The sequence below is a fragment of the Eptesicus fuscus genome, chromosome 14 (assembly GCF_027574615.1).
Source record: "Eptesicus fuscus isolate TK198812 chromosome 14, DD_ASM_mEF_20220401, whole genome shotgun sequence".
Taxonomy (NCBI): domain Eukaryota; kingdom Metazoa; phylum Chordata; class Mammalia; order Chiroptera; family Vespertilionidae; genus Eptesicus; species Eptesicus fuscus.
The window spans coordinates 31,667,389-31,686,735 of NC_072486.1; the positions used below are offsets into that span (position 1 = coordinate 31,667,389).

The 19,347-nt window shown below is 40.1% G+C and overlaps 1 protein-coding gene across 1 annotated transcript in view; it reads right to left on the reverse strand.

Annotated features, from left to right (window-relative positions):
• Positions 1 to 19,347, reverse strand: part of GRM3 (glutamate metabotropic receptor 3) — an 82,382-nt gene that overhangs the window by 44,711 nt on the left and 18,324 nt on the right. Inside the window, exon 2 of the mRNA XM_054726368.1 lies at positions 17,287 to 18,142. Coding sequence (XP_054582343.1) covers positions 17,287 to 18,142 — 856 coding nt within the window. The remainder of the gene's footprint in view (positions 1 to 17,286; positions 18,143 to 19,347) is intronic.

Here is a 19,347-nt window from a genome sequence, read left to right on the forward strand (position 1 = left end):
GAGAGAAGGGCCAATGAGGAATGAGAAAGACACAGACAGTTTGGAATCATGGTAGTCACAGAAGAACAGAGTTTGAAAAATATTAGAAGTCATAGAAACCTAAAGAGAAACAAACAAGGAAGTGAATGGTTGGAGTCTCATCTTGAGGTAGAGATTGACATCTTTTTTTAGCCTCAATGTGTAGGTACAAGGCCTAACACATAGTAGGTGCTTAATAAGTATTTACCAAATGGATACCAAAGACTGAAAATAGGACAGCTGAACTCTGACAAGACTCAGAAAATCCAGGAAATATTTGCTGTTCCTTACACTGACCTTCAGCCTAAGTTGTACTTAAAGTTTTCTGTAATAGTTAACATAAAAAGTGATCAAGAGCAGGCCCCAAACGGCTCACTGAATAACATTCATTTAAAAATGATGGACAGCATGACAGAGGACACTATACAGGAGGGAGCTGGGAAGAGTAACTGAGCTATATTTTGAGTTAATTTTATATTCATAAATAAGATTGGAATTGTAGCTCTGCTCTGATTCACCGCATGGAGAGTGAAACGGGAGAACTGAGTATTTCCCTACAGGAAATCCAAAACTAAAGATAGCATAGATAGTAATGGTGTTTTTGCTTAACTTTCACTAAGGTATCGTGTTATAATTTATTACCAATCCTAGAGAGATATATTACAAAAGACACTTAAAACATTTAGGTTTCCTTGGAGAAAGGTATTCATAATTTTAAAATTATTGTGATAATTATTGGATGATGAGGAAGCATAAAGCTATATCTGATCTACATCTTAACAAACTTAATTGCCTCTGAAATAGAGACCTATATTCCCAAATTGGAGAAGAGAATAAGATATATTGTTTTACTGTTACTATACCAGCTCCCCCACCCCTAAGAAATTCTTTCTGTTTCTAAATATTGGAGTAACTCAGGGTTTAGTCCTTTCCTCTCTATGTCTTTTCCCAAAGTGATCTTATCTATTTCTTGTCAGTTTAAATATGCTGATGGTTCCCAAATCTCTCTCTAATTCAGAAATGGCCTCTGAAATACAGATGCTCAAATCCTACTACTTACCAGCCTGCATATTCTTTTTCTTTTTATTTTTTAATATATTTTTATTGATTTCAAAGAGGAAGGGAGAGAGAGAGAGAGAGAAACATCAATGATGAGAGATAATTATTGATTGGCTACCTCCTGCACACCCCCTACTGGGGATCAAGCCCGCAATCCAGGCATGTGCTCTTGACCAGAATCAAACCCAGGACCCTCCAGTTCACAGGCCGATGCTCTATCCACTGAGCCAAACCGTCTAGGGCCAGGCTGTATATTCTTGAAGGTAGGAATTGATATCTGTTTTATCTGTCAGTGTGCCAAAAAGAAAGTTTGTTGAAAAGCAATATTTAATGATGTGATGGGGCAACACCATACTTTTCTCAGTTGCCCCAGTGCATTATTGAAAGCTTCTGTCTTTGCCAGAGTGCCCATTCCCCAAATCTTGCTTTTCTTTCAATGCTTACTTCAAATGCTGCCTTCTCCCTGAAACAGCCTGTCTATGTGTTAGAAGTGACTTATCTCCCTTCTAGGTACTCATGAAGTTTTATTTGACCTTTTTTTTTTTTTTAAATGAGGTATAATTGACATAACATTATATTAGTATCAAGTGTACAACATGATGATCTGCTATTTGCATATATTGCAAAATGATCACCACAATAAATCCAATTAGCATGCATTTCTGGCTCTTTCAATGGTACTTAGCCATGGCTGAATTGATGCATGAATAATGGAATCAAATAATGTCAATGCTGAACATATCTGTGATGAGAGCCCAAGTGTTTCTCCTCACTGCCCCAGTCTGGAATCTGCTCCCTACACAGGATCATTTCCACCTTTGATTTTTCTTCTCGGTGAGTTGGCAGTAGGTATAGACTGGGAGGTGGTTTCTCTTTGCAAGATTTGATTACCTATGAATAGAGAGGCATTTTGTCCTGATTAGGCCAGGACAGACCCGGTTTGTGCACATTGTCCTGATGTAATTATTCATAGTGCTCCCTTTCACTCTCAGGAGTGTCTGTGTCGAATGATGAAGTCTATATTAACTTATAAGGATGTAGAAAAGCACAGCCCTCGCCAAATTTCAAAGTGCTTTGTATACATTAAAAAAAGAGTACAGTAATATGGAATTGTGCATGATGTAAATAATTTCCCCAGAATCAGCTTTTGCATATGATGGTGGAAACTTGATTGTCCTTATTTCCTTTTGCGTAAGGGGGTGCTGTTTATTTTCTTAGGATCAATTTTGCTTATTACAACTTGTAATGCGATATTTGGATAGGGGACATATCTCAATGAAACATACTAATATCAGGTTACCTTGTGTTAAAAAATCCTCAAAGGAGACCATTGGCCTTTGGATATTAGCTTAGAGATGCCCCATAGATGAGCTCCTATATACATCTCAGCTCCCTAATTGTTCTTGTTTGTCCTCATGAGAATCCTAAAGCCTTTTCTTAATGTGAGGGCAAGTTCCTAAAAGTATATACATGTTTTATCCAGCAGAGGGCGTGTTCGCAGCAAATGGTCCTTTTCTCCATCCTCCTCCCCACTCCCCGCCTAGGAAATGAACCACCAGGTTTCTCCCGGAACCTGCCATGTTCAGGATGATATATGATGCTGTTAAAATAAAATATAAAGGTTAGAGAAATATCAGTGATAAGTCCTAAATTGAACATAGATTTCAAGAAACAACCTCTAAAAAAGTCTAGAAATTAATAGTCATAATATGAAGAAAAACCCCAGCTGACATCAAAGAAACCTCTTGCCTTCTTTTTAAAGAATTCCATTTAATGCATAATTCACTGAGCCCAGGAAACTTTTGGATGGATATCAGCCTTTTAATTCAAAATTATGCACTCTGGGAAATGGCTGGCACTGAACGTGGCAAACCTACTAGGTAATTTACACCAGCAATCAAATTGCAATTACAGAGGAGATTAAAACATGACTTTAAACAGTCTAACTCCACCCTCAGGGCTACTAGCTGTTTGGTAAACATAGCAAGGGAGCCTGTAATTAAAGGAAACTTCTCATTAAAAATTCCGACCCTCTTCAGCTTTGTTAGGGTGACACTATGAAATCCCAAGAGACAGGGAAGAAAGCTTCCTTTCAACTAGGTTTAGGAAGAGGTGGCTTCACATCTTCAAGAGGGTATATTTCTTCTGATCGTGTCTACTCCACCTTCTCCTAGTTGTTTTTTTTGAAGTTTATATTATTCTTGTTTTTTAAGAATAGCTTGAAAGCGACTCACATCTGGAGACTAAATATAGAGGAGAGAGTACATTCAGACTGTGACAATGACACAGCCAGATCATTTGAGGTGCTAACACTCAGGCATAGTTTTATAAAGAGCCAGTGCCATTGCTGCACGTCTTTTGATTATGCTTAGATGGCTTATAGTCTACTTTCCCCTGCGGAGCTTTAAATAGCCGTCTGGTCTGAATTTGGGGGGAAGCCCAAGGTAGAGGGAAATGATTTGGTGGGGAAGATTATCTTAGCCCTTCTCTTCACTCTTGGGTGCCAATTCCTAAATAGACCCCATCTCCACATACTTTCCTTCGGGATCTTGCCTCTCAGCAACTCATGCTCCATTGACAAGGAATTTTCCTCAGTAGAGGAATGAAGTTAACATGGTGGCAGCTACGATGCCAAAGAGTCCTGGCCAGCAAGACATGTCCATGGGACACATCCTACCTAGCATTTGGAACTTTAATAGGGACTAAGGGTGTGGCCTGTTAACAACACATTATAACCTTTCAGTACTTAACTCATGCTTTATTAATATTTTTTTATTCCAACCAAGACAATATGTTAAGCTGATCCCAAATGAATGGGCACTCTAATGTTAACAGTGCTGTAAAAATGAGGTTGATTAAAAATTCAATTCGTGTTATCTGAACCTGAAGTAAGTAACTGATTAAAGAGGAAGATATATAGACCTCTTTTTAAAGACATTTAACTCTGCTTCCTTGTAGGAACTGGACACAATTCTAGGCAGATTGAGAAATAAAGATAATTTGGATGATGCCCAAGATGTTTCATTTCTAAAGACCCATGAAACTGGAAGAGTGTTTTCAGAAATTCTCAGGAATATAATTAATTACTGAGGTAGGCCCTTGGAGACAGGAACTGCTGCAAGCCTGATATGGACCTTTTATCTAGTTAATTAGCTTTATGGAGAGAATTTTGCACATTTAGCAGATGTGTATAGATTCTATTACATGAAACACAATGCAATTTATTTCTATGTTGTACTTTTAAATTATGGGGGGGAATAATCTTGCAACTCTGAAATAACTCAAGGAGTTCTGATAATAATGAGGGGCACTGTGATTAGACTTCATTATCTCCACGAAATGATATCTTGAAAATAAAATAAAAATGTAAATATAGTGCCCTTCAAATGATTCAAAATAAGGGTGTGACTCAGAAGTTTAGCTGTTTACTATATAGAGCAAACTGGTTGTCTACATATGAATGAGCTAGGCTCAGAAAACCCTTTGGTCCTACGTCCAAAGTGATTGGGAGGAGTTTATGTCTATAATCCCATCATTTCGACTAAACACATAAAGTGGTAAAATGGGCATATTATTCTCTTCCCAAATAGATCAGTTTTTCCGTATCAAAAATCTGCTGGGATGGGATTACCCTCAATGTTCTCTGGAAACGCTGGGAAGAATTTTTCAGCAGCTCTATTGTCCTTCACAACTTTGATGCTCACTTTGATTCTGTTCAGACTCAAGTGGGTTTTGAAACCATTGAACCACCTGTGGCTTGAAACAAAAGTTTCAACAGTAACCCGTTTACAAAGAGTCAATTTTCAGTTCTTGGTTGTAATTCTGGCATCTTTTTGGGTTAACACAAAGTTTAACAGGCATCAAGGGAAATACCAATTCAATAGCCACATACTCCAAAGTTACCTCTTTTCGTAGCTGCTTCTCCTTGTCTCTTGATGCACAAGTGCATAGGCTTTTCCCAAATGTTGAGTCACTCTTTGTTACTGATAATCAGCTCAGTTCCCAATGCCTCCTCTCTGTGCATAGCAAAACTGGGCACGTTTCTCAGCACTTAGTAACAATTGTCTCATGCCTCTCTGATATATATCTCCTTACTAACAATTTTAATATTCTCACTACTTTTTACCTTTTAAAATGGGGGAAATAATTTTCATAAAAATACTTCAAACTAATAAACTACAATGGTTGTGGACATGGTAACCAGATACAATTGCTCATACCCAGCACCTCCTGAATTCAATCAAAGTGACTCCACTTTTATCTGTTTTAAAATACTTAATCAGTATTCCTTAAATACTGGTTAAAGGGATAATTATATTAAATTAAAATAAAACCCCACACCTCAATAACTTTGACTAAGTAACCTTAAAAGTTCCTTCCCATTTTGCCAACGTAGGAAGGGAAAATCATACACCTAAGACAGAAAAACAAAAATGGTTCATGGTGTGATTTAATTGCTTTTAGTAGTTCTTTTAGGATGAGGCTAAAAATGGCTTAAAGTTCAAAAGTTGATTCTTTTTATTACCAATATGAAAACAATTTGAAAAGACATAAAACTAAATGTCTTTTTTCCGGCCCTTGAGCAAATTTACTCTTGTCCCTTATCATGAACTTTCACTCTAATGCTGGTACATGAAGCAATTGGATGGCACCTCATGTGCCATAAACAAAAATTTATGGTTGAAATAAGTTGCTGTCAGTTTCTGCTCTCCCTTTCCTACTTCTTACCTAATATTTCCCTTATGATGAAATATTCACATGAAAATAGGTGTTCTGGGCAATTTTATTACGAGCTCCAAACAAACAGGAAAAATGACACACTGGCCTGTATAGATTAAAGATGCTCCCACGGGACAAGAAACCAAGAAACAGCGTTGGCTAGATTAAATTTTTTATGAAGTGGGGAAAAATGATCCTTTGTTTTAGTGGTACTGAAAGATAGAGGCACTATTCTGTGGTGATGTTATGTAAAAAGATAGGAACTTATTCCAGTGAGTGTGTTTTTATGTGATTGTATGTGACAAATGAGTGCTTTAATTATAATTTTTTTTTTTTTGGGGGGGAGGAGAAGTTCTTTTACAAAAGATTTTTTTAAAAATATGTTTTTATTCATTTTAGAGAGAGAGGAAGGGAAGGGAGAGAGAGAGAGAGAGAGAATGAGAGAGAGAGAGAGAGAGAGAGAGAGAGAGAGAGAGAGAGAGAGAAAGAGAGAGAGAGAAAGAGGAAGAGAGAAAAATGTCAATGTGAGAGTGAAACATCAGTCACCTGCCTCCTGCATGCCCCCTACTGGGGATTAAGCCTGCAACCTGGGCATGTGCCCTGGACCTGGAATCAAACTGGCAACGTTTTGCTGCATGAGCCAACGCTCAACCAACTGAGCCACACCAGCCAGCACTGTACAAGTATATTTTTAAAATGTAAATTACTAATCAGGTGATTTTATTGCCCTAATACTTCTTTTATGGCCCTTAATGCAGCCTGTCTCACATTATGTTGCAAGATATATTCTTGCCTCTCCCAGAGTAGTGGTTGTTGGAGGGTAGTGATCACATCTTTTTCCTTTGTCCCCTTTCCTCTTTCCAGTGTCTAACATAAGAAAGATGCTTCAGTAAGTGTTGCAGAAATGACTTAATACTTTGATCAATGAAGCCCATCACATTTTATGATGGTCTATCATTAATAATAAATTATGATGGGGATAGAAATAGGCCACCTTACTATCACTGTTATGCCCAGGAAGTGCATGAGGCCAGAACAACTTGAGGATTGCCTGAAGTAACACAATTAGCTTAGGGGCTTTGTGCGCTGGGAAGACAGGTTTACAGAGAGAAGAGTATCCTGTTAGCACCACAGCATTCGGGGCTAAGCAAACATCACTTAGTGGTTTTCTCTTTCTTTTTGTAGCTATCATCAGAATTGTATGGTAGGAAGTCTGGATGTGACTGTACAAATTGCTATAGAAGCACATTGCTATTTTCGTAAGTACTTTTGTCCAATCTTGAGTCTGGAGTATAAAAATTACAACAATGTGAAAAGTAAATTCGTGTGTGTTTAGTTGGTGATGCAAAATGGAGAGAATTGATTCTGGTTCTAATTGAGCACCTTGGAGATTTTAACAAAAGCCTTGCTCTTTAGAAATGAACATGTCTTAGATTTCTCTGTATTTATGAAAGATACGTATTAGGATGTCAACATTGACAGGCCTCTTTAGGTTTCTTTATTAGCTTTTTGGGTGTGTGACCATAATTTTAAAATGTTCCCTATTCTAAATCTTTGATATTGTTCCTGTCACTTCTTTCTCAGAGCCTCCTAATGGCTTCTAATCGAACAGAGTGGAAGCCAAAATCCTTACAAGGTCCCCCAGGACCTGGACCCCAGCACCTCTCAGATCTCACCTCCTCTCTTTCTTCCATGCGAACTCCATCCAGCCACGCTGGCCTCTGTGCTTCCCCGGAATACATCAAGCAGGCCTCTCACCTCAGGCCTTATTATTTCCTTCCTGGGAATGCTCTCCCTCACTATTTCCACACGGCTATTCCCTACTTCCTTCAGGTCTCTGCTCATATATCCAATCGTCAGTGAAGTTTCCCCTGACCACCTTTTATAAAACAGTAACTCATCCCACTCAACTCCCACACACACACCTGGGACTCCCTTGTCCACTCACCCTGCTTTCTTTTTCTCATGGCATATACCACCATGTGACACACTGTATACTTACTGGCTTATTTATGGAATATAAGCTCTGTAGGGTAGGGCCTTTGTTAGGTGTCACTGCTTAATTCCTGATGTAGAGAAGATCAGCAATAAATATTGAGTGACTACATGAAATTTACATGGTTCTTCCAAATTCACCTCTAATCCCATCTCCTTCAGGGAAGTCTTTCCAGTGTGAGTGGCATGGGGATCACCATTCTCTTCAACTACAACCAGAAATTTTAATACTCCCAGGAATGCCTTAGTCATGTGAAAGGTAAGAACAAAATTACTGTATATGCTAGTTCTATTTGGCACTCAACATGTATGTAGTGTTTCTAAATATTAACAGATGGATCCAGGAGTGGCTAGGTGACTTGCCCCAACCACAGAGCCATGCAGCCTTAGATCTAGAATAATTATGAACTTTTCTGATTCAGTCTCTTGTTCTGATGTGTGCCAATATTCTTTCAAGACTTGCCAACAGCAAACATAACCAGGCTAATTTTGCCTCCAGTCACATTTTTCTGCTTTATTAGACAGGGATCCCTATATGCCTGTGACCTGGGATCACAGGAAGTTGAGGAAATGTATCACTGGATAACGATCAAAACACATGAATCTAATCCAGGAGGGTTCTTTTTTCTTTGACCTTGGTTGGGTCACTTCGCCTCTCCCACCCTCCATTTTCCCATCTATAAAATGAGGACTAATAACATCTACTCAACCTAGTTTACAGCGTTGTGGTAAGAATCTAATAGTGTGTTTAAAGTGTTTTAAAAATGACAAAGTGATGAGTGAGATGCGTCTTCACAACTATCATTAGGATTCTGAATTTGGGGCAATGTATTCATTTTAGTTTCTTGTTGAATAAGCTCTTGTGATGGGCCATCAAACACGAGGGACAAGGAAATAAACTCTTTGGCACACTGTGGCCTGATATTTAACTGTTTACATGGGATGAGCTTGCACTCTAATGAAACTGTATTCATTCAATCTCTGTAGTGTGGATGACTAAATTTAAACTGTAGATGCCAGTAAAAAGGAGTAGAAGGTTGGCATATCAACCTCTTGTTTTCTTACTTCTGTTGTCAAATTAATTGATCTTATTTCACTTCTGAAAGTATCTGTCAGTATCCTAAATATTGCTAGAATATTTTAAATAAAATTATGATATAACATTCCAAAGAAGAAGAAAACAAGGAATACATTAATTTTCCTTTATAAAATACTGTTTAGCTACTGGATTCATTCAGCAGCAAAGACCCTTGCAAGACAAAAGGTAAAATAACTTAAATGTCTGCGCTGAAAAGGGAGGAGTTAAATGGAGGAAGGATTATCGCATAAGTTCATAGGGAGAATATAGGCAGGCAAACACAGGTAAGGAAATATCTCTGGAAGTTGTCACTCTTACTTTCCTTTTAGAAGCATTTTGTTTACATTTTTTTGTTTAAAATATTTCTGGAGATGACACAGAGTTTTTAATAAAGAAAAATGAAGAGGATATAAATAACTGCATTATCCAAAGTCTTTCTTTTTGATGACTGAAAAAGGTTAACTTTTCTGTTTTCTACTTTTGTTAAAATTGAACTAATTAGACTATAAGCATTTTAGGTACAGAAAACATTTTTTAGGTACCCCAAGAAGCTGATATAGTGTTACCATGTGATTATTGGTCACTGGATAGGCTATATAAACAAAAGTTTGTGATAGAAAATTCTTAAGTTCTAATTTATGCAAGTGCCAATGGTATTTTTAATTTTTGTAGAAACAAAATTTGATATGTAGCAAATTATTGTCACCATCCAACAACATGAACACAGCAAGAATAACTTTCAAGTACACCAAAGAAACAAACCAAAGGTCTGGGATGGGAATTCTGGAAGTTTCAGACCCAGTATATTTTCCCTGTTTTAAAAATATCAATTTACTTTTAACTAAGTATGGAGCTTTGTAATTAGAATGAAAGAAAGGGGGACAGGGAAGAAAAATGCAGCCTTACTAAACAGCATTTAAGATAAGTGACCTGTAGCCTGATTTTTATTTATTTATTTTGCAAATTTATTTTTTTACTATTGATTTTTGGAAATAACAGTATGATAATTGTGACTATTGATCTAGTACAATTTGATGCTCTCAGAGGAAGGAGCAAAGTTTAAAATTGGAGACCTTTGCTATGAGTCATTCTTTATTGAAGACCCCATTAAGGCAATTAATGAAAGCGTTAACACCTTCCTTTTTGGATAATGAAAATTTGGGGGCAATTGTTTATTACTGCAACTGCACACAGTGAGTTGAGCTAAGTGTCGATAGAACAGGAGTTTTTTTCTGAATCACTTGTAAGTAATTCCTTTCTTTAGTTTGGTTTTCTAGTGTCCTGTTGAGGATAAGGAGGTATATGGAAGTGGGAAAAGGTGTTTCTAATGCAACAGACATTGGAAACCTTTAGAAGACTAGTTTACTGTGGGAGAATGCCAGGTGTCCCAAAGGTCAGGAATATACGCTAAAATTACTTTAAAACTATATATTAGTTATAGTTTTTAAAAATACTCAGAATATTTTGTTCAATCTCCAGATGCCTACGTAAGTGATGTTATTGTAAATAAACACAATATCCAAAAAGTCTGAAAGTATCTAGGAAAAAAATATATAGTATATATATTTTATATATATATATATATATATATATATACATACACCTGAGGATATGTTTATAAAAAAACAACAACTTGATTTCAGAGAGAAAGAAAAGGAGAAAAAGAGAGAGAGAAACACTGATATGAAAAAGAAACCTTAATAGGTTGCCTCCATATATGCCCCAACTGGGAATAAAACTCGCAACCTAGATATGTGCCCTGACTGGGAATTGAACCTGCAACTTTTTGTTGTACAAGACGATGCTCCAATCAACTGGCCAAGGCTAGGAAATGGTGTATTTATCATGCTATTTCCTGATAAGCAAGGTAATAGCATCCATTTCTTTCATACTTTATTGAGCGTGATTACTCTTTTCTGCTTCATAGACAGGATGGCTCTTCAAATGAATCAAGATAAATTAAGGTTATTAAATACTAATGATAGTCATAGTAACAACTATCTCTCTATATAAAAACCTAAGTGACCGTTATAACCAAATGACCAGAATGACTGAAATGACCAGAACAACCAGTCGACCAGTCGCTATGATGTGCACTGACCACCAGGGTGCAGATGCTCAATGCAGGAGCTGCCCCCTGTGGTCAGTGTGCTCCCACAGCCAACCTCCCATGGCCAGCCAATCGCCTGCGGTCCCTTCCCCCGGCCGGCCGACTCCCATGGGCCCCTGGTGCTAAACCATTCATAGATTACCTGCTTCTGGGTCAGGATTTCATACTTAGCAGAACAGATCCCTTGCTGTGATGTATTGAAAGTCAGCCCTCAACACAAGGATTTGTCTCACTCCCATCCTCTCCCTTCCCTGGGGGTTGCCTGCCCACCGTGGTGGTGGCGTGGCAGTGAGGGAAGGAGGTATGTGGGGGGGGGGAGGTGGGGAACCGCATGGTGGCGGGGTGGCATTGGCATCTGGCATCTGTTCCTTCTGCGCCCTGCCCGGTGACCGTTGCCTCCTCTCCCAACCACACAGGGGCCTTTGGGCCCTGGGCGGGGACAGGAAACTGGGGGAAAGGTGGCGGTGGATGCGGCCCCTTTCCCAGGGGGGACAAGGGCCAGCTCCCTCCTTGGAGCCAGCAGCCAACCTCCTGTGGTCCCTACCCCCGGCCAGCCAACCTCCCCCCCATGCACGAATTCACGCACTGGGCCTCTAGTATGATAATAATAACAGTAACAAGCAGCAACAGCAACAGCAGGAAGCTCAGGCCCAAGTGGAAAATTACGTTTCTAGAGGCTCCTGTTCTCCACTGTGTGACCTGAAAATGAGAATCATTTCTCAAGCTTCTAAGACACCAGAGCATGGAGGCACAGTGCATGCACAAGTAAGCTACCACATTAGTGGTGGCCTTTGGGGGTTTAAATCGTATTCTTGTGACCCCAGGAAGCTGATCAGGGAGAAAAGGGAGAAAAGAAGTACAGGATATTTATCTCTATGTTTTGGAAATGCTTTTGATCAGCAGAGCTGGAACAAGTTTCTGTGCTTTTGTGGGAACTACAAATGTTCCAGGGGAGGAAGCAAGATCAAGAGCAGTTTGCTCTTTCAGGGACTTCAAAGCCCATTCATCTAAAGATGTGGCCATTACCATTTTGGCTTCCTCACTGTGCCTTGGATGGCCCTGAACTTTTCAAGAGGAGAGCCTTGCTGGGTCGGCGCCAGCTTGAACAGATTCCTTGGAGTGCAGTGTCCCAGAAAATCTGCCCTTCCTGGCCTGTGCTCTGGGGTTACAGCCCCATACCAGGAGCCATCCTTGTACCAACTAGACTACCCATCTGCCCCTCTCCCAGGTGTGGAGAACTCTACATGTAAAACAAGGCTGGGCCATCTTTTCCAGGCTTCGGGTCTTCTCTGATCTCAGGAGTCTGTCTCTTTGCTGGCACTAAGTGATGAGTGTGGAAAAAAAAAAAAAGAAGAAGATGAAGAAGAAAAGCAATGAACTACATGAACGAAAACACTGTACGAGCTGTGTTCTATTACCCAATCCTATTATGAGCACCAGTCTAGCAGTAACAGGAAGTTGTCCTTTTTGCCTGTAAATCAAGCCACTGCAGTAAGATTTGTACAGCGAGTCTAGATTTCTTCTAGGCATAAGATACACAACGTTTCCTAATCCAAAACAAAAACGAAAACTGAAACAGAACTCAAGACCCTAATGCTGAAGCCCCCCACATCCTGCTCTGGCGCCCGCTGCTGGTGAAGCTCCACGCAGCAGCCCTGCATCTTGTTTACTGTTAGGTCCCCAGGTCTAAAAATATCTCTGGGATGAATGACTACATCCGGACCCGGATGGTTTGGTCTGTCACCAATTATGTGATCTTGATAAATTTCCTATTGTCAAATTCTCAATTTCTCCATTATCCAGAGTTTTCGCCCAACCCTGCAAATCACTCAGAGGAATGTCATAAATGTTAATCCCAAGATACGGGAATTCTACTGGACCCGGGATGTATCTTGGAGCACCGCTGGCAATGTGTTCAGTAAGTGGGAACTCTTTCTTTTGAATTGGATGTACTCTGGCTACCACATCACCCTGACAGCTGAGCTGACTTTTATGTGCTTCAGTAGTGAAGATAATAATACTGCCGTTCTGAATTTCCACCTCTGTCAAGTGAGGAGTAGGGCAAGTTCATCTTTGAGGAAGGCCTTTTGTAACTCTATCATTTTGTTCCATTCCACTTTCTGGAACTGGTCTCAGAACAGAATGTGAGAGAAATTATACTGTACTGTGAACATACAAAATGACAGTGATATTGCATTTCTTTAAATGTGTAACATCCTTTCCTGTTTCCTCTGCTTTTAACTGTCTAGAGTAGTTTAAGCGTTCCTTTTACAGAAGGAACTCATGAAATTTTATTCAAAGCAAGTTTGAAAAGTCACATGACACCAACCAATTCTCATTTAAATATTTACTTTAGAATTCTGAATGGCATGGCTCGTTCAGATGAAAAACAAGTACTAATAAAAAATGCTTTGAAACTTTTATTTAGAAACCCTAAGATTTATATTCTATGGCTCAGCTTCCAAAGTATGGGTGTTTATGAACCACCCGAGTTCCAAATAATTGAAAAAGTGGCCCAGGAGCATTAAAGGGAGAATAAATAAAAAGGAGCACAAAAAGAAACATATTTCAAACCTATTGAGTGATTGCCTTTCATTCTTTTAACAAACATTCCATTACTATCAGGAGTGTGACAGAAACTATGGTAGGAGATTGGGATCAAATCCTCTACTTCCCGGGCTCCTTGTGTATGTACGAAAGCAACACTGAGTCTAGTGCCTTGGAGTTCAGTCTTGGCCTCTGCCTCTAGCCAGATGATGGATGACCTGGGGCAAGTCACTTTCAGTTTTGGGGCTTCTTCTATAAAACAGTAATAGATACGACATTCGGCACTAATGCTGTTTGGTTTTAAATTTATCTCTCTCAGATACAATAATAGTACATAACTAAAGGACAGTGTGTAGGTTAAAAAAACACACAAAGTAAGTCATTCTAGAAATTCTAGAAGTCATATACATTTCTATCACAAAATTCATTTTGTTAATGAACAAAACACATACACTAAATTTTCACAAAAGAGAATAATATTATAAATCTATGTATTTTCTCATTCCCTATTTATTCAGGAAACATTTATATAATGCCCACTCTGTCCCAGAAATTGTGTTGGGTATTTGAGATCAGAGACGAAACGTTCTCTGCCTTAAGAAAAGCTCACGATTTAGTAATGGAGCTAGAGAAGGAAATATGAGTGCTATTCATAATCAACAAATATTCGCTGAGTGCCCATTATACTTGGGATACATCAGCGAACAAAACTGATAATGATCCTTTTTCATGGAGTTTATATTCAAGCATGAAGATCAAATCAGAAAGAATAAACATGAAAATAATAAATGATGTGGTATGAGAAAAGGAGGAAAAAACCGTGGTGTTAAAAAAAAAAGTAGAGCAGGTTAAAGGGTAATGGGGCACCTGTGGTGGGGTTGGTACAGTACATCGAAGTTTTAAGAAGGTTTCCAGGTGGGCCTCACTGGGAAGCTAACATTATGTAAAGGCTTGAAGTGAGTAAGGGAATTAATTAGCCATAGGAGGTATCTGGAGAAAGACATTAGGAACAAAGAGAACTGTCAGTGAAAAATCCCTAAGTTTGGAAATAAGGGTGCTGGAATGAAATGAGAATGAGGGAGAGTAAGGGGAGATGACAGAAGAGCAGTAAGAGTTAGGAAGGGGTCAGATTAAGTAGGGCCTTGTAGGACATTTTAATGTATATATTTAGCAATTTTAGCATCTTGGTAACCTCCCATAGTAATGCATTTTCTTGTCCAATCCTCATATTTACCTGGTGGCCAAACTAAATTTCCTCTCTTTTCTGTAGTCTAAATCTGTTTTTGTTTTTCATTTTTATTTATTGACTAGAGGCCTGGTGCATGAAAATTCATGCACTCGAGGTTGGGGGTCCCTCAGCCCAGCCTGCACCCTCTCGCAAACCAGGAGCCCTCGGGGGATGTCTGACTGACGCTGCAGTCTGGTCTTCCTCTGTGGGAGATGACCTGTGGGCTAATCAGGGGATGGCGCTGGCTGGCCCTGCCTCCCGATTGCCCCTCTGCCACCGCTGGTCACCTCAGTCCCCTGATCGCTGTCCCCTCCCTCTGCCTGCTGGCACCCGCCTTGGATGGCCTGGCGCCGCCCACTCACCGGCCCTGCCCCACGCCGACTGGTTGTTCCTCCATTCGGTCAATTTGCATATTAGGCTTTTGTTATATAGGATTTGAGAAACCTTGGAGTATTGTTGGGATGCTGCTCTAACCAACTGAGCTACCCAGTCAGGGCCTAAATTTGTTTTCCACCCTTCTACTCTCTTCTGAGTTGGAGAATGACTGGTAATGCCAGACAAATTGAGAAAACTGAAGTACCACTTCCTGGTCAGGTCTGCACGGCAAACCAAATTGTAGAATCAAAGTCAGTTATTGAACAAAGCAGACCAAAATGAAACAAACAAACAAAAACACACAAAACCAACTTTTTAAAAATCCAAATAATGGCCTTACTTCTCTATTTTCTTTAGCATTTTAGACTCAAACAGTTAAGGAATGAAGAGAAATATTTTGGTTACATAAAACACCTTCAAAGGGCTCCCTGAAATGTAAGAGTTCCATTTCTCTGAGCTTTTGATGAGTAGATATATTTGCATGCTCAGGAGTAAGGAATGAACTAGAATAACAAAATTAATTGATGCACATGGTGAATAAAGATAAGTGATTACTCCAAGGTAGTCTGAAAGGGAGAGAAGGATGCTTATCTTATTCATCCTTAAGAATTAAGTGCATTGTAGATGTGATTTATAAATACCCGCGAGTTCATTTATATTTAGGGTAAAGCTATTCTTTTTTACTGACTCTATGGTTCATTCTTATTTTCCTGAGATGTCAGTGGGAACTTACCTGTTATTCTGAGATAAAAACAAATGTGGGAATACAGAGCACAGAAAAGGTTTCATCTTTACCACCTACAAAAGTCATTCTAATGTTAAGAGATGGTATCTGTCAGATGGGTAGGAAGGAATATTGACATAATTGATTTCTGCTACTTTTGGCTCCCTGTGGGTAAAATGAAGAAAAGATGTGCAAGAATGAAGGCTGGTCATTTTTGTAATTGTTTTCAAGGCTGGTTTAGGGGTTAAAATTCTAAAATAGGAAACAATAGTCATGGGATACTCTCTTAGTATTGCCAGTGATTTTTCAGACCAATTGACTTCTGAGTGATCATCTATGAGGGAGATCTGAGAACTGCCTCTTGCTCCAGTGATGATATGATTTGAGCATATACACTTTCCTGTCTTAAATGATAAATTAATTGAAACAGACTGTGCAGACTAGAATGATACCTCAGTGCCATGGGACATTATTAGCAATTTAGGCAAATTGGAAGCATTTAATCATTGTAATATTTTTTGACATAAAAATCTTTTGTGCCCACTAATATTATGTACCATTTAATCATTTAGAATTAAGCTAAAGTCCCCAGAACCAGTACTTTAATGCACTAATATTACTTGCATCTTAGTAGAGAATGGTACCCTAAAGATTTTGTGCTTCTTATATGTTAGTTATGCATAAAAATGCAATGTTGTATTTAGAAATATTTAGATCATATTTAGAAGTAAACAGAGAGGCATCAAAACCCACTTTAAATACACTTTTACATGTTCACTACTGTATCAGAATGCTTTCTATCAGTCTTCAATTTGCTTATACTCAGGCTCCCAGAAAAAAAGTTCCCTTTCATAACATAATTTAAGAAAATCCACAACTCGGAATGCCGACATGGAAATGTTTCTATATAGCAGAAGAAATAACCTCAAATGCCCGGACATGTCCATGGTCTGAGTATCTTTCCCTCACCCGCCCCCCTCCAACCCCCCCAACTTGACTCTGGGGAAAGAGTGTGTGTTTTTCTCACCTACAGAGAAAGTTATGAGATTCTTTTGCTCAAATTACCCACCAGGAAGCCTTGGAAGCTCATGTTCCTTAGAGAGCTGTCAGTTCTGCTAAGGAAGATTAAATGCCCTGATCCCGGTTGTCACATTGTACAGCGAACAACAAGAAAGAGTGAATGCAGCATAGCCCGCATCCGGCAGCTGCCACAATCAGCCCTGCCTAGGGGGCCTTTCCATGTCATATAGGGGACCAGCCAAGACATTCACTAAAAGAAATTAAGAAAGAACATCAAAGAGCCATCCTATTGCATCTCGGAATGTCTGCTGAATAGGTTCAACCCTTTCTGTGGCTGGGAAACCATTTCTGGGTCGAGGTATTTGCTTCCTGCTGCTTGCACCCTAGAAGATGAGCCAAGGCCCCTTGCTTACCCGTGAAGTTGATTTTCAGCAAGTAGTCCTTGTACAACTTCTTCCCGTCCAGGATCTTCATAGCATCGCACAGCTTGGTGGTGTTGGGGCAGAGGGTGCGCTGCATTTTGTGCAGGGCGTGGGCCATGGCGTAGACGGCGTTCACCACGAACATGATCTTGGATTCTTGCTCGTAGTTGCTGCTGTCGATGGCCAGGTGCTTGTCGCAAGGGCGCCGGTGGTTGCGCTTGTTCTGGAGGCTGCACTGGAACTTCTGCTCCCAGAAGTCCCGGAACCAGGGGTTGCGGTGGTTGGTGTAGGGGCTGAGGCTCTGGAAATAGCGATCAAACTGGCGGACCCGCTGCGAGGCCAGCTCCAGGGTGATGGCCCCGTCGGCCACGTGCTCGCTGCCCTTGACGATGCTCTCCTGCGCGCCCCAGCCGTCGCTGGCCACCCAGGTGAAGGAGGCGTTGGCGCGGCTGGCGGCGGCGATGAGCTCCCGCGAGTCGTCCCCGCGCATGAAGAGGACCACGACGCGCGCGTTGGGCTTCTGCAGCAGCTCGCGGATCACGCTGTCGTAGGACTTGCGGATGTTGGAGCGCCCCACCTTCTCGGCCGTGGCGATGCAGATGTTGCGCAGGCGGGCTTCCTGCTCGAAGGCCTCGATCCCCGTCTCCCCGTAGTCGCCCTCCGAGGCCACCGTGGACACGTAGGTCCAGTTGAAGAAGCGCAGGATCTCGGCCATGGCTTTGGCCTGGTAGAAGTCCGGGGGCACGGTCCTGGCGAAGTAATCGTAGCGGGATTTGTCGCTGAGCTTGGCGCTGGTGGAGGCGTAGCTGATCTGGGGGATCTGGAAGAGCCTGAGCAGGTTTGCCACCTGGAGGAGGGAGCAAGCGGGGAGCACGCGGGTTAGAACCCCAGGGACAGAAAAAGCACATAGTACCAGACGGTTTGCCCGGCGCCTTTGTCACCTCCAGATCACTCGACTCTTCTTGACGCTTTGCCAGAGCGTTTCTGGATACTGTATTTTGGATATGAGGGAGCAGGTTCCAAGCAGGTAGTTTATGATTTGGGAAAGGACATAGTAGAAAAATAAGGGTTCCCTCCTCTGCGCCCCCCCCCCCCCCTCCCCCAATCCCGACTTTATGCTAGACCCTGGACTAGGATTACTCTTGTTCAGGTGTCCTCAGCGTGTTTGTTTGAAATGTGTGGGGTTCTCTTAAAACTCGGTCAAACAATGAGCTACAGTGAATCGGCCAAGTTCAGTTTTTAGACAATTTGGCTGCAGCCTGGATGTTGTCGAATTCTCACTTCCCCCTCTTTTGCTAAAATCGGCAGCTTCTGAAAGAGCTTAATTTGGGAACTGTATGCCACATGGACAGTTCAAATTAGACATTTATTATCTAGGTTAAGTAAAAAAAAAAAATCAATTCTATTTGATCCACCCCAAATTTTAGGCATATACTTTTCTAAACTTCTGAAGAATTTGACTAGTATTTTCTTTTAAAACATTTCTTTCTATTTGAACAATGTGAAAGGAAAGCATACAAATGTTGTCATTTTTGTATTTTACATTATAAAGCAAATACAGAAACATTGAGGACCTTGTCAAGAAAGAACCATCTCTTTCAAAATGTTTAAAACTTATTCTGAATGAAGCACTTAAATTTCTTATCATTCACCTATCAATAATGTTTCTCTATTTTTATTTATTACAGAATCAAAAAGGAAAGTGAGGTTAGCTTATCAAGAAGCATTTTATGCACAGAGTATTTGCATAAATATATATTTTAAAATATCAACATATCTATATATCTGTATCTATATCTATATCTATCTATCTATCTATCTATCTATCTATCTATCTATATATAATAAGTTTTTATTTTTCCTGGCTACCCCACATATTCTGAACACGTCTATCTCTATACTGACTTTAGTTAAGTCACATAATATACTAAGTGGACTTTAATCAGAAACCATATTAAATATTCCTATATACTTTATAGAGTGTTTTCAAAATTTCCTTCTAGAAATTATGGTTTCGGGTTGTTATTTGACATGTAGGAAGCACAGCTTGAA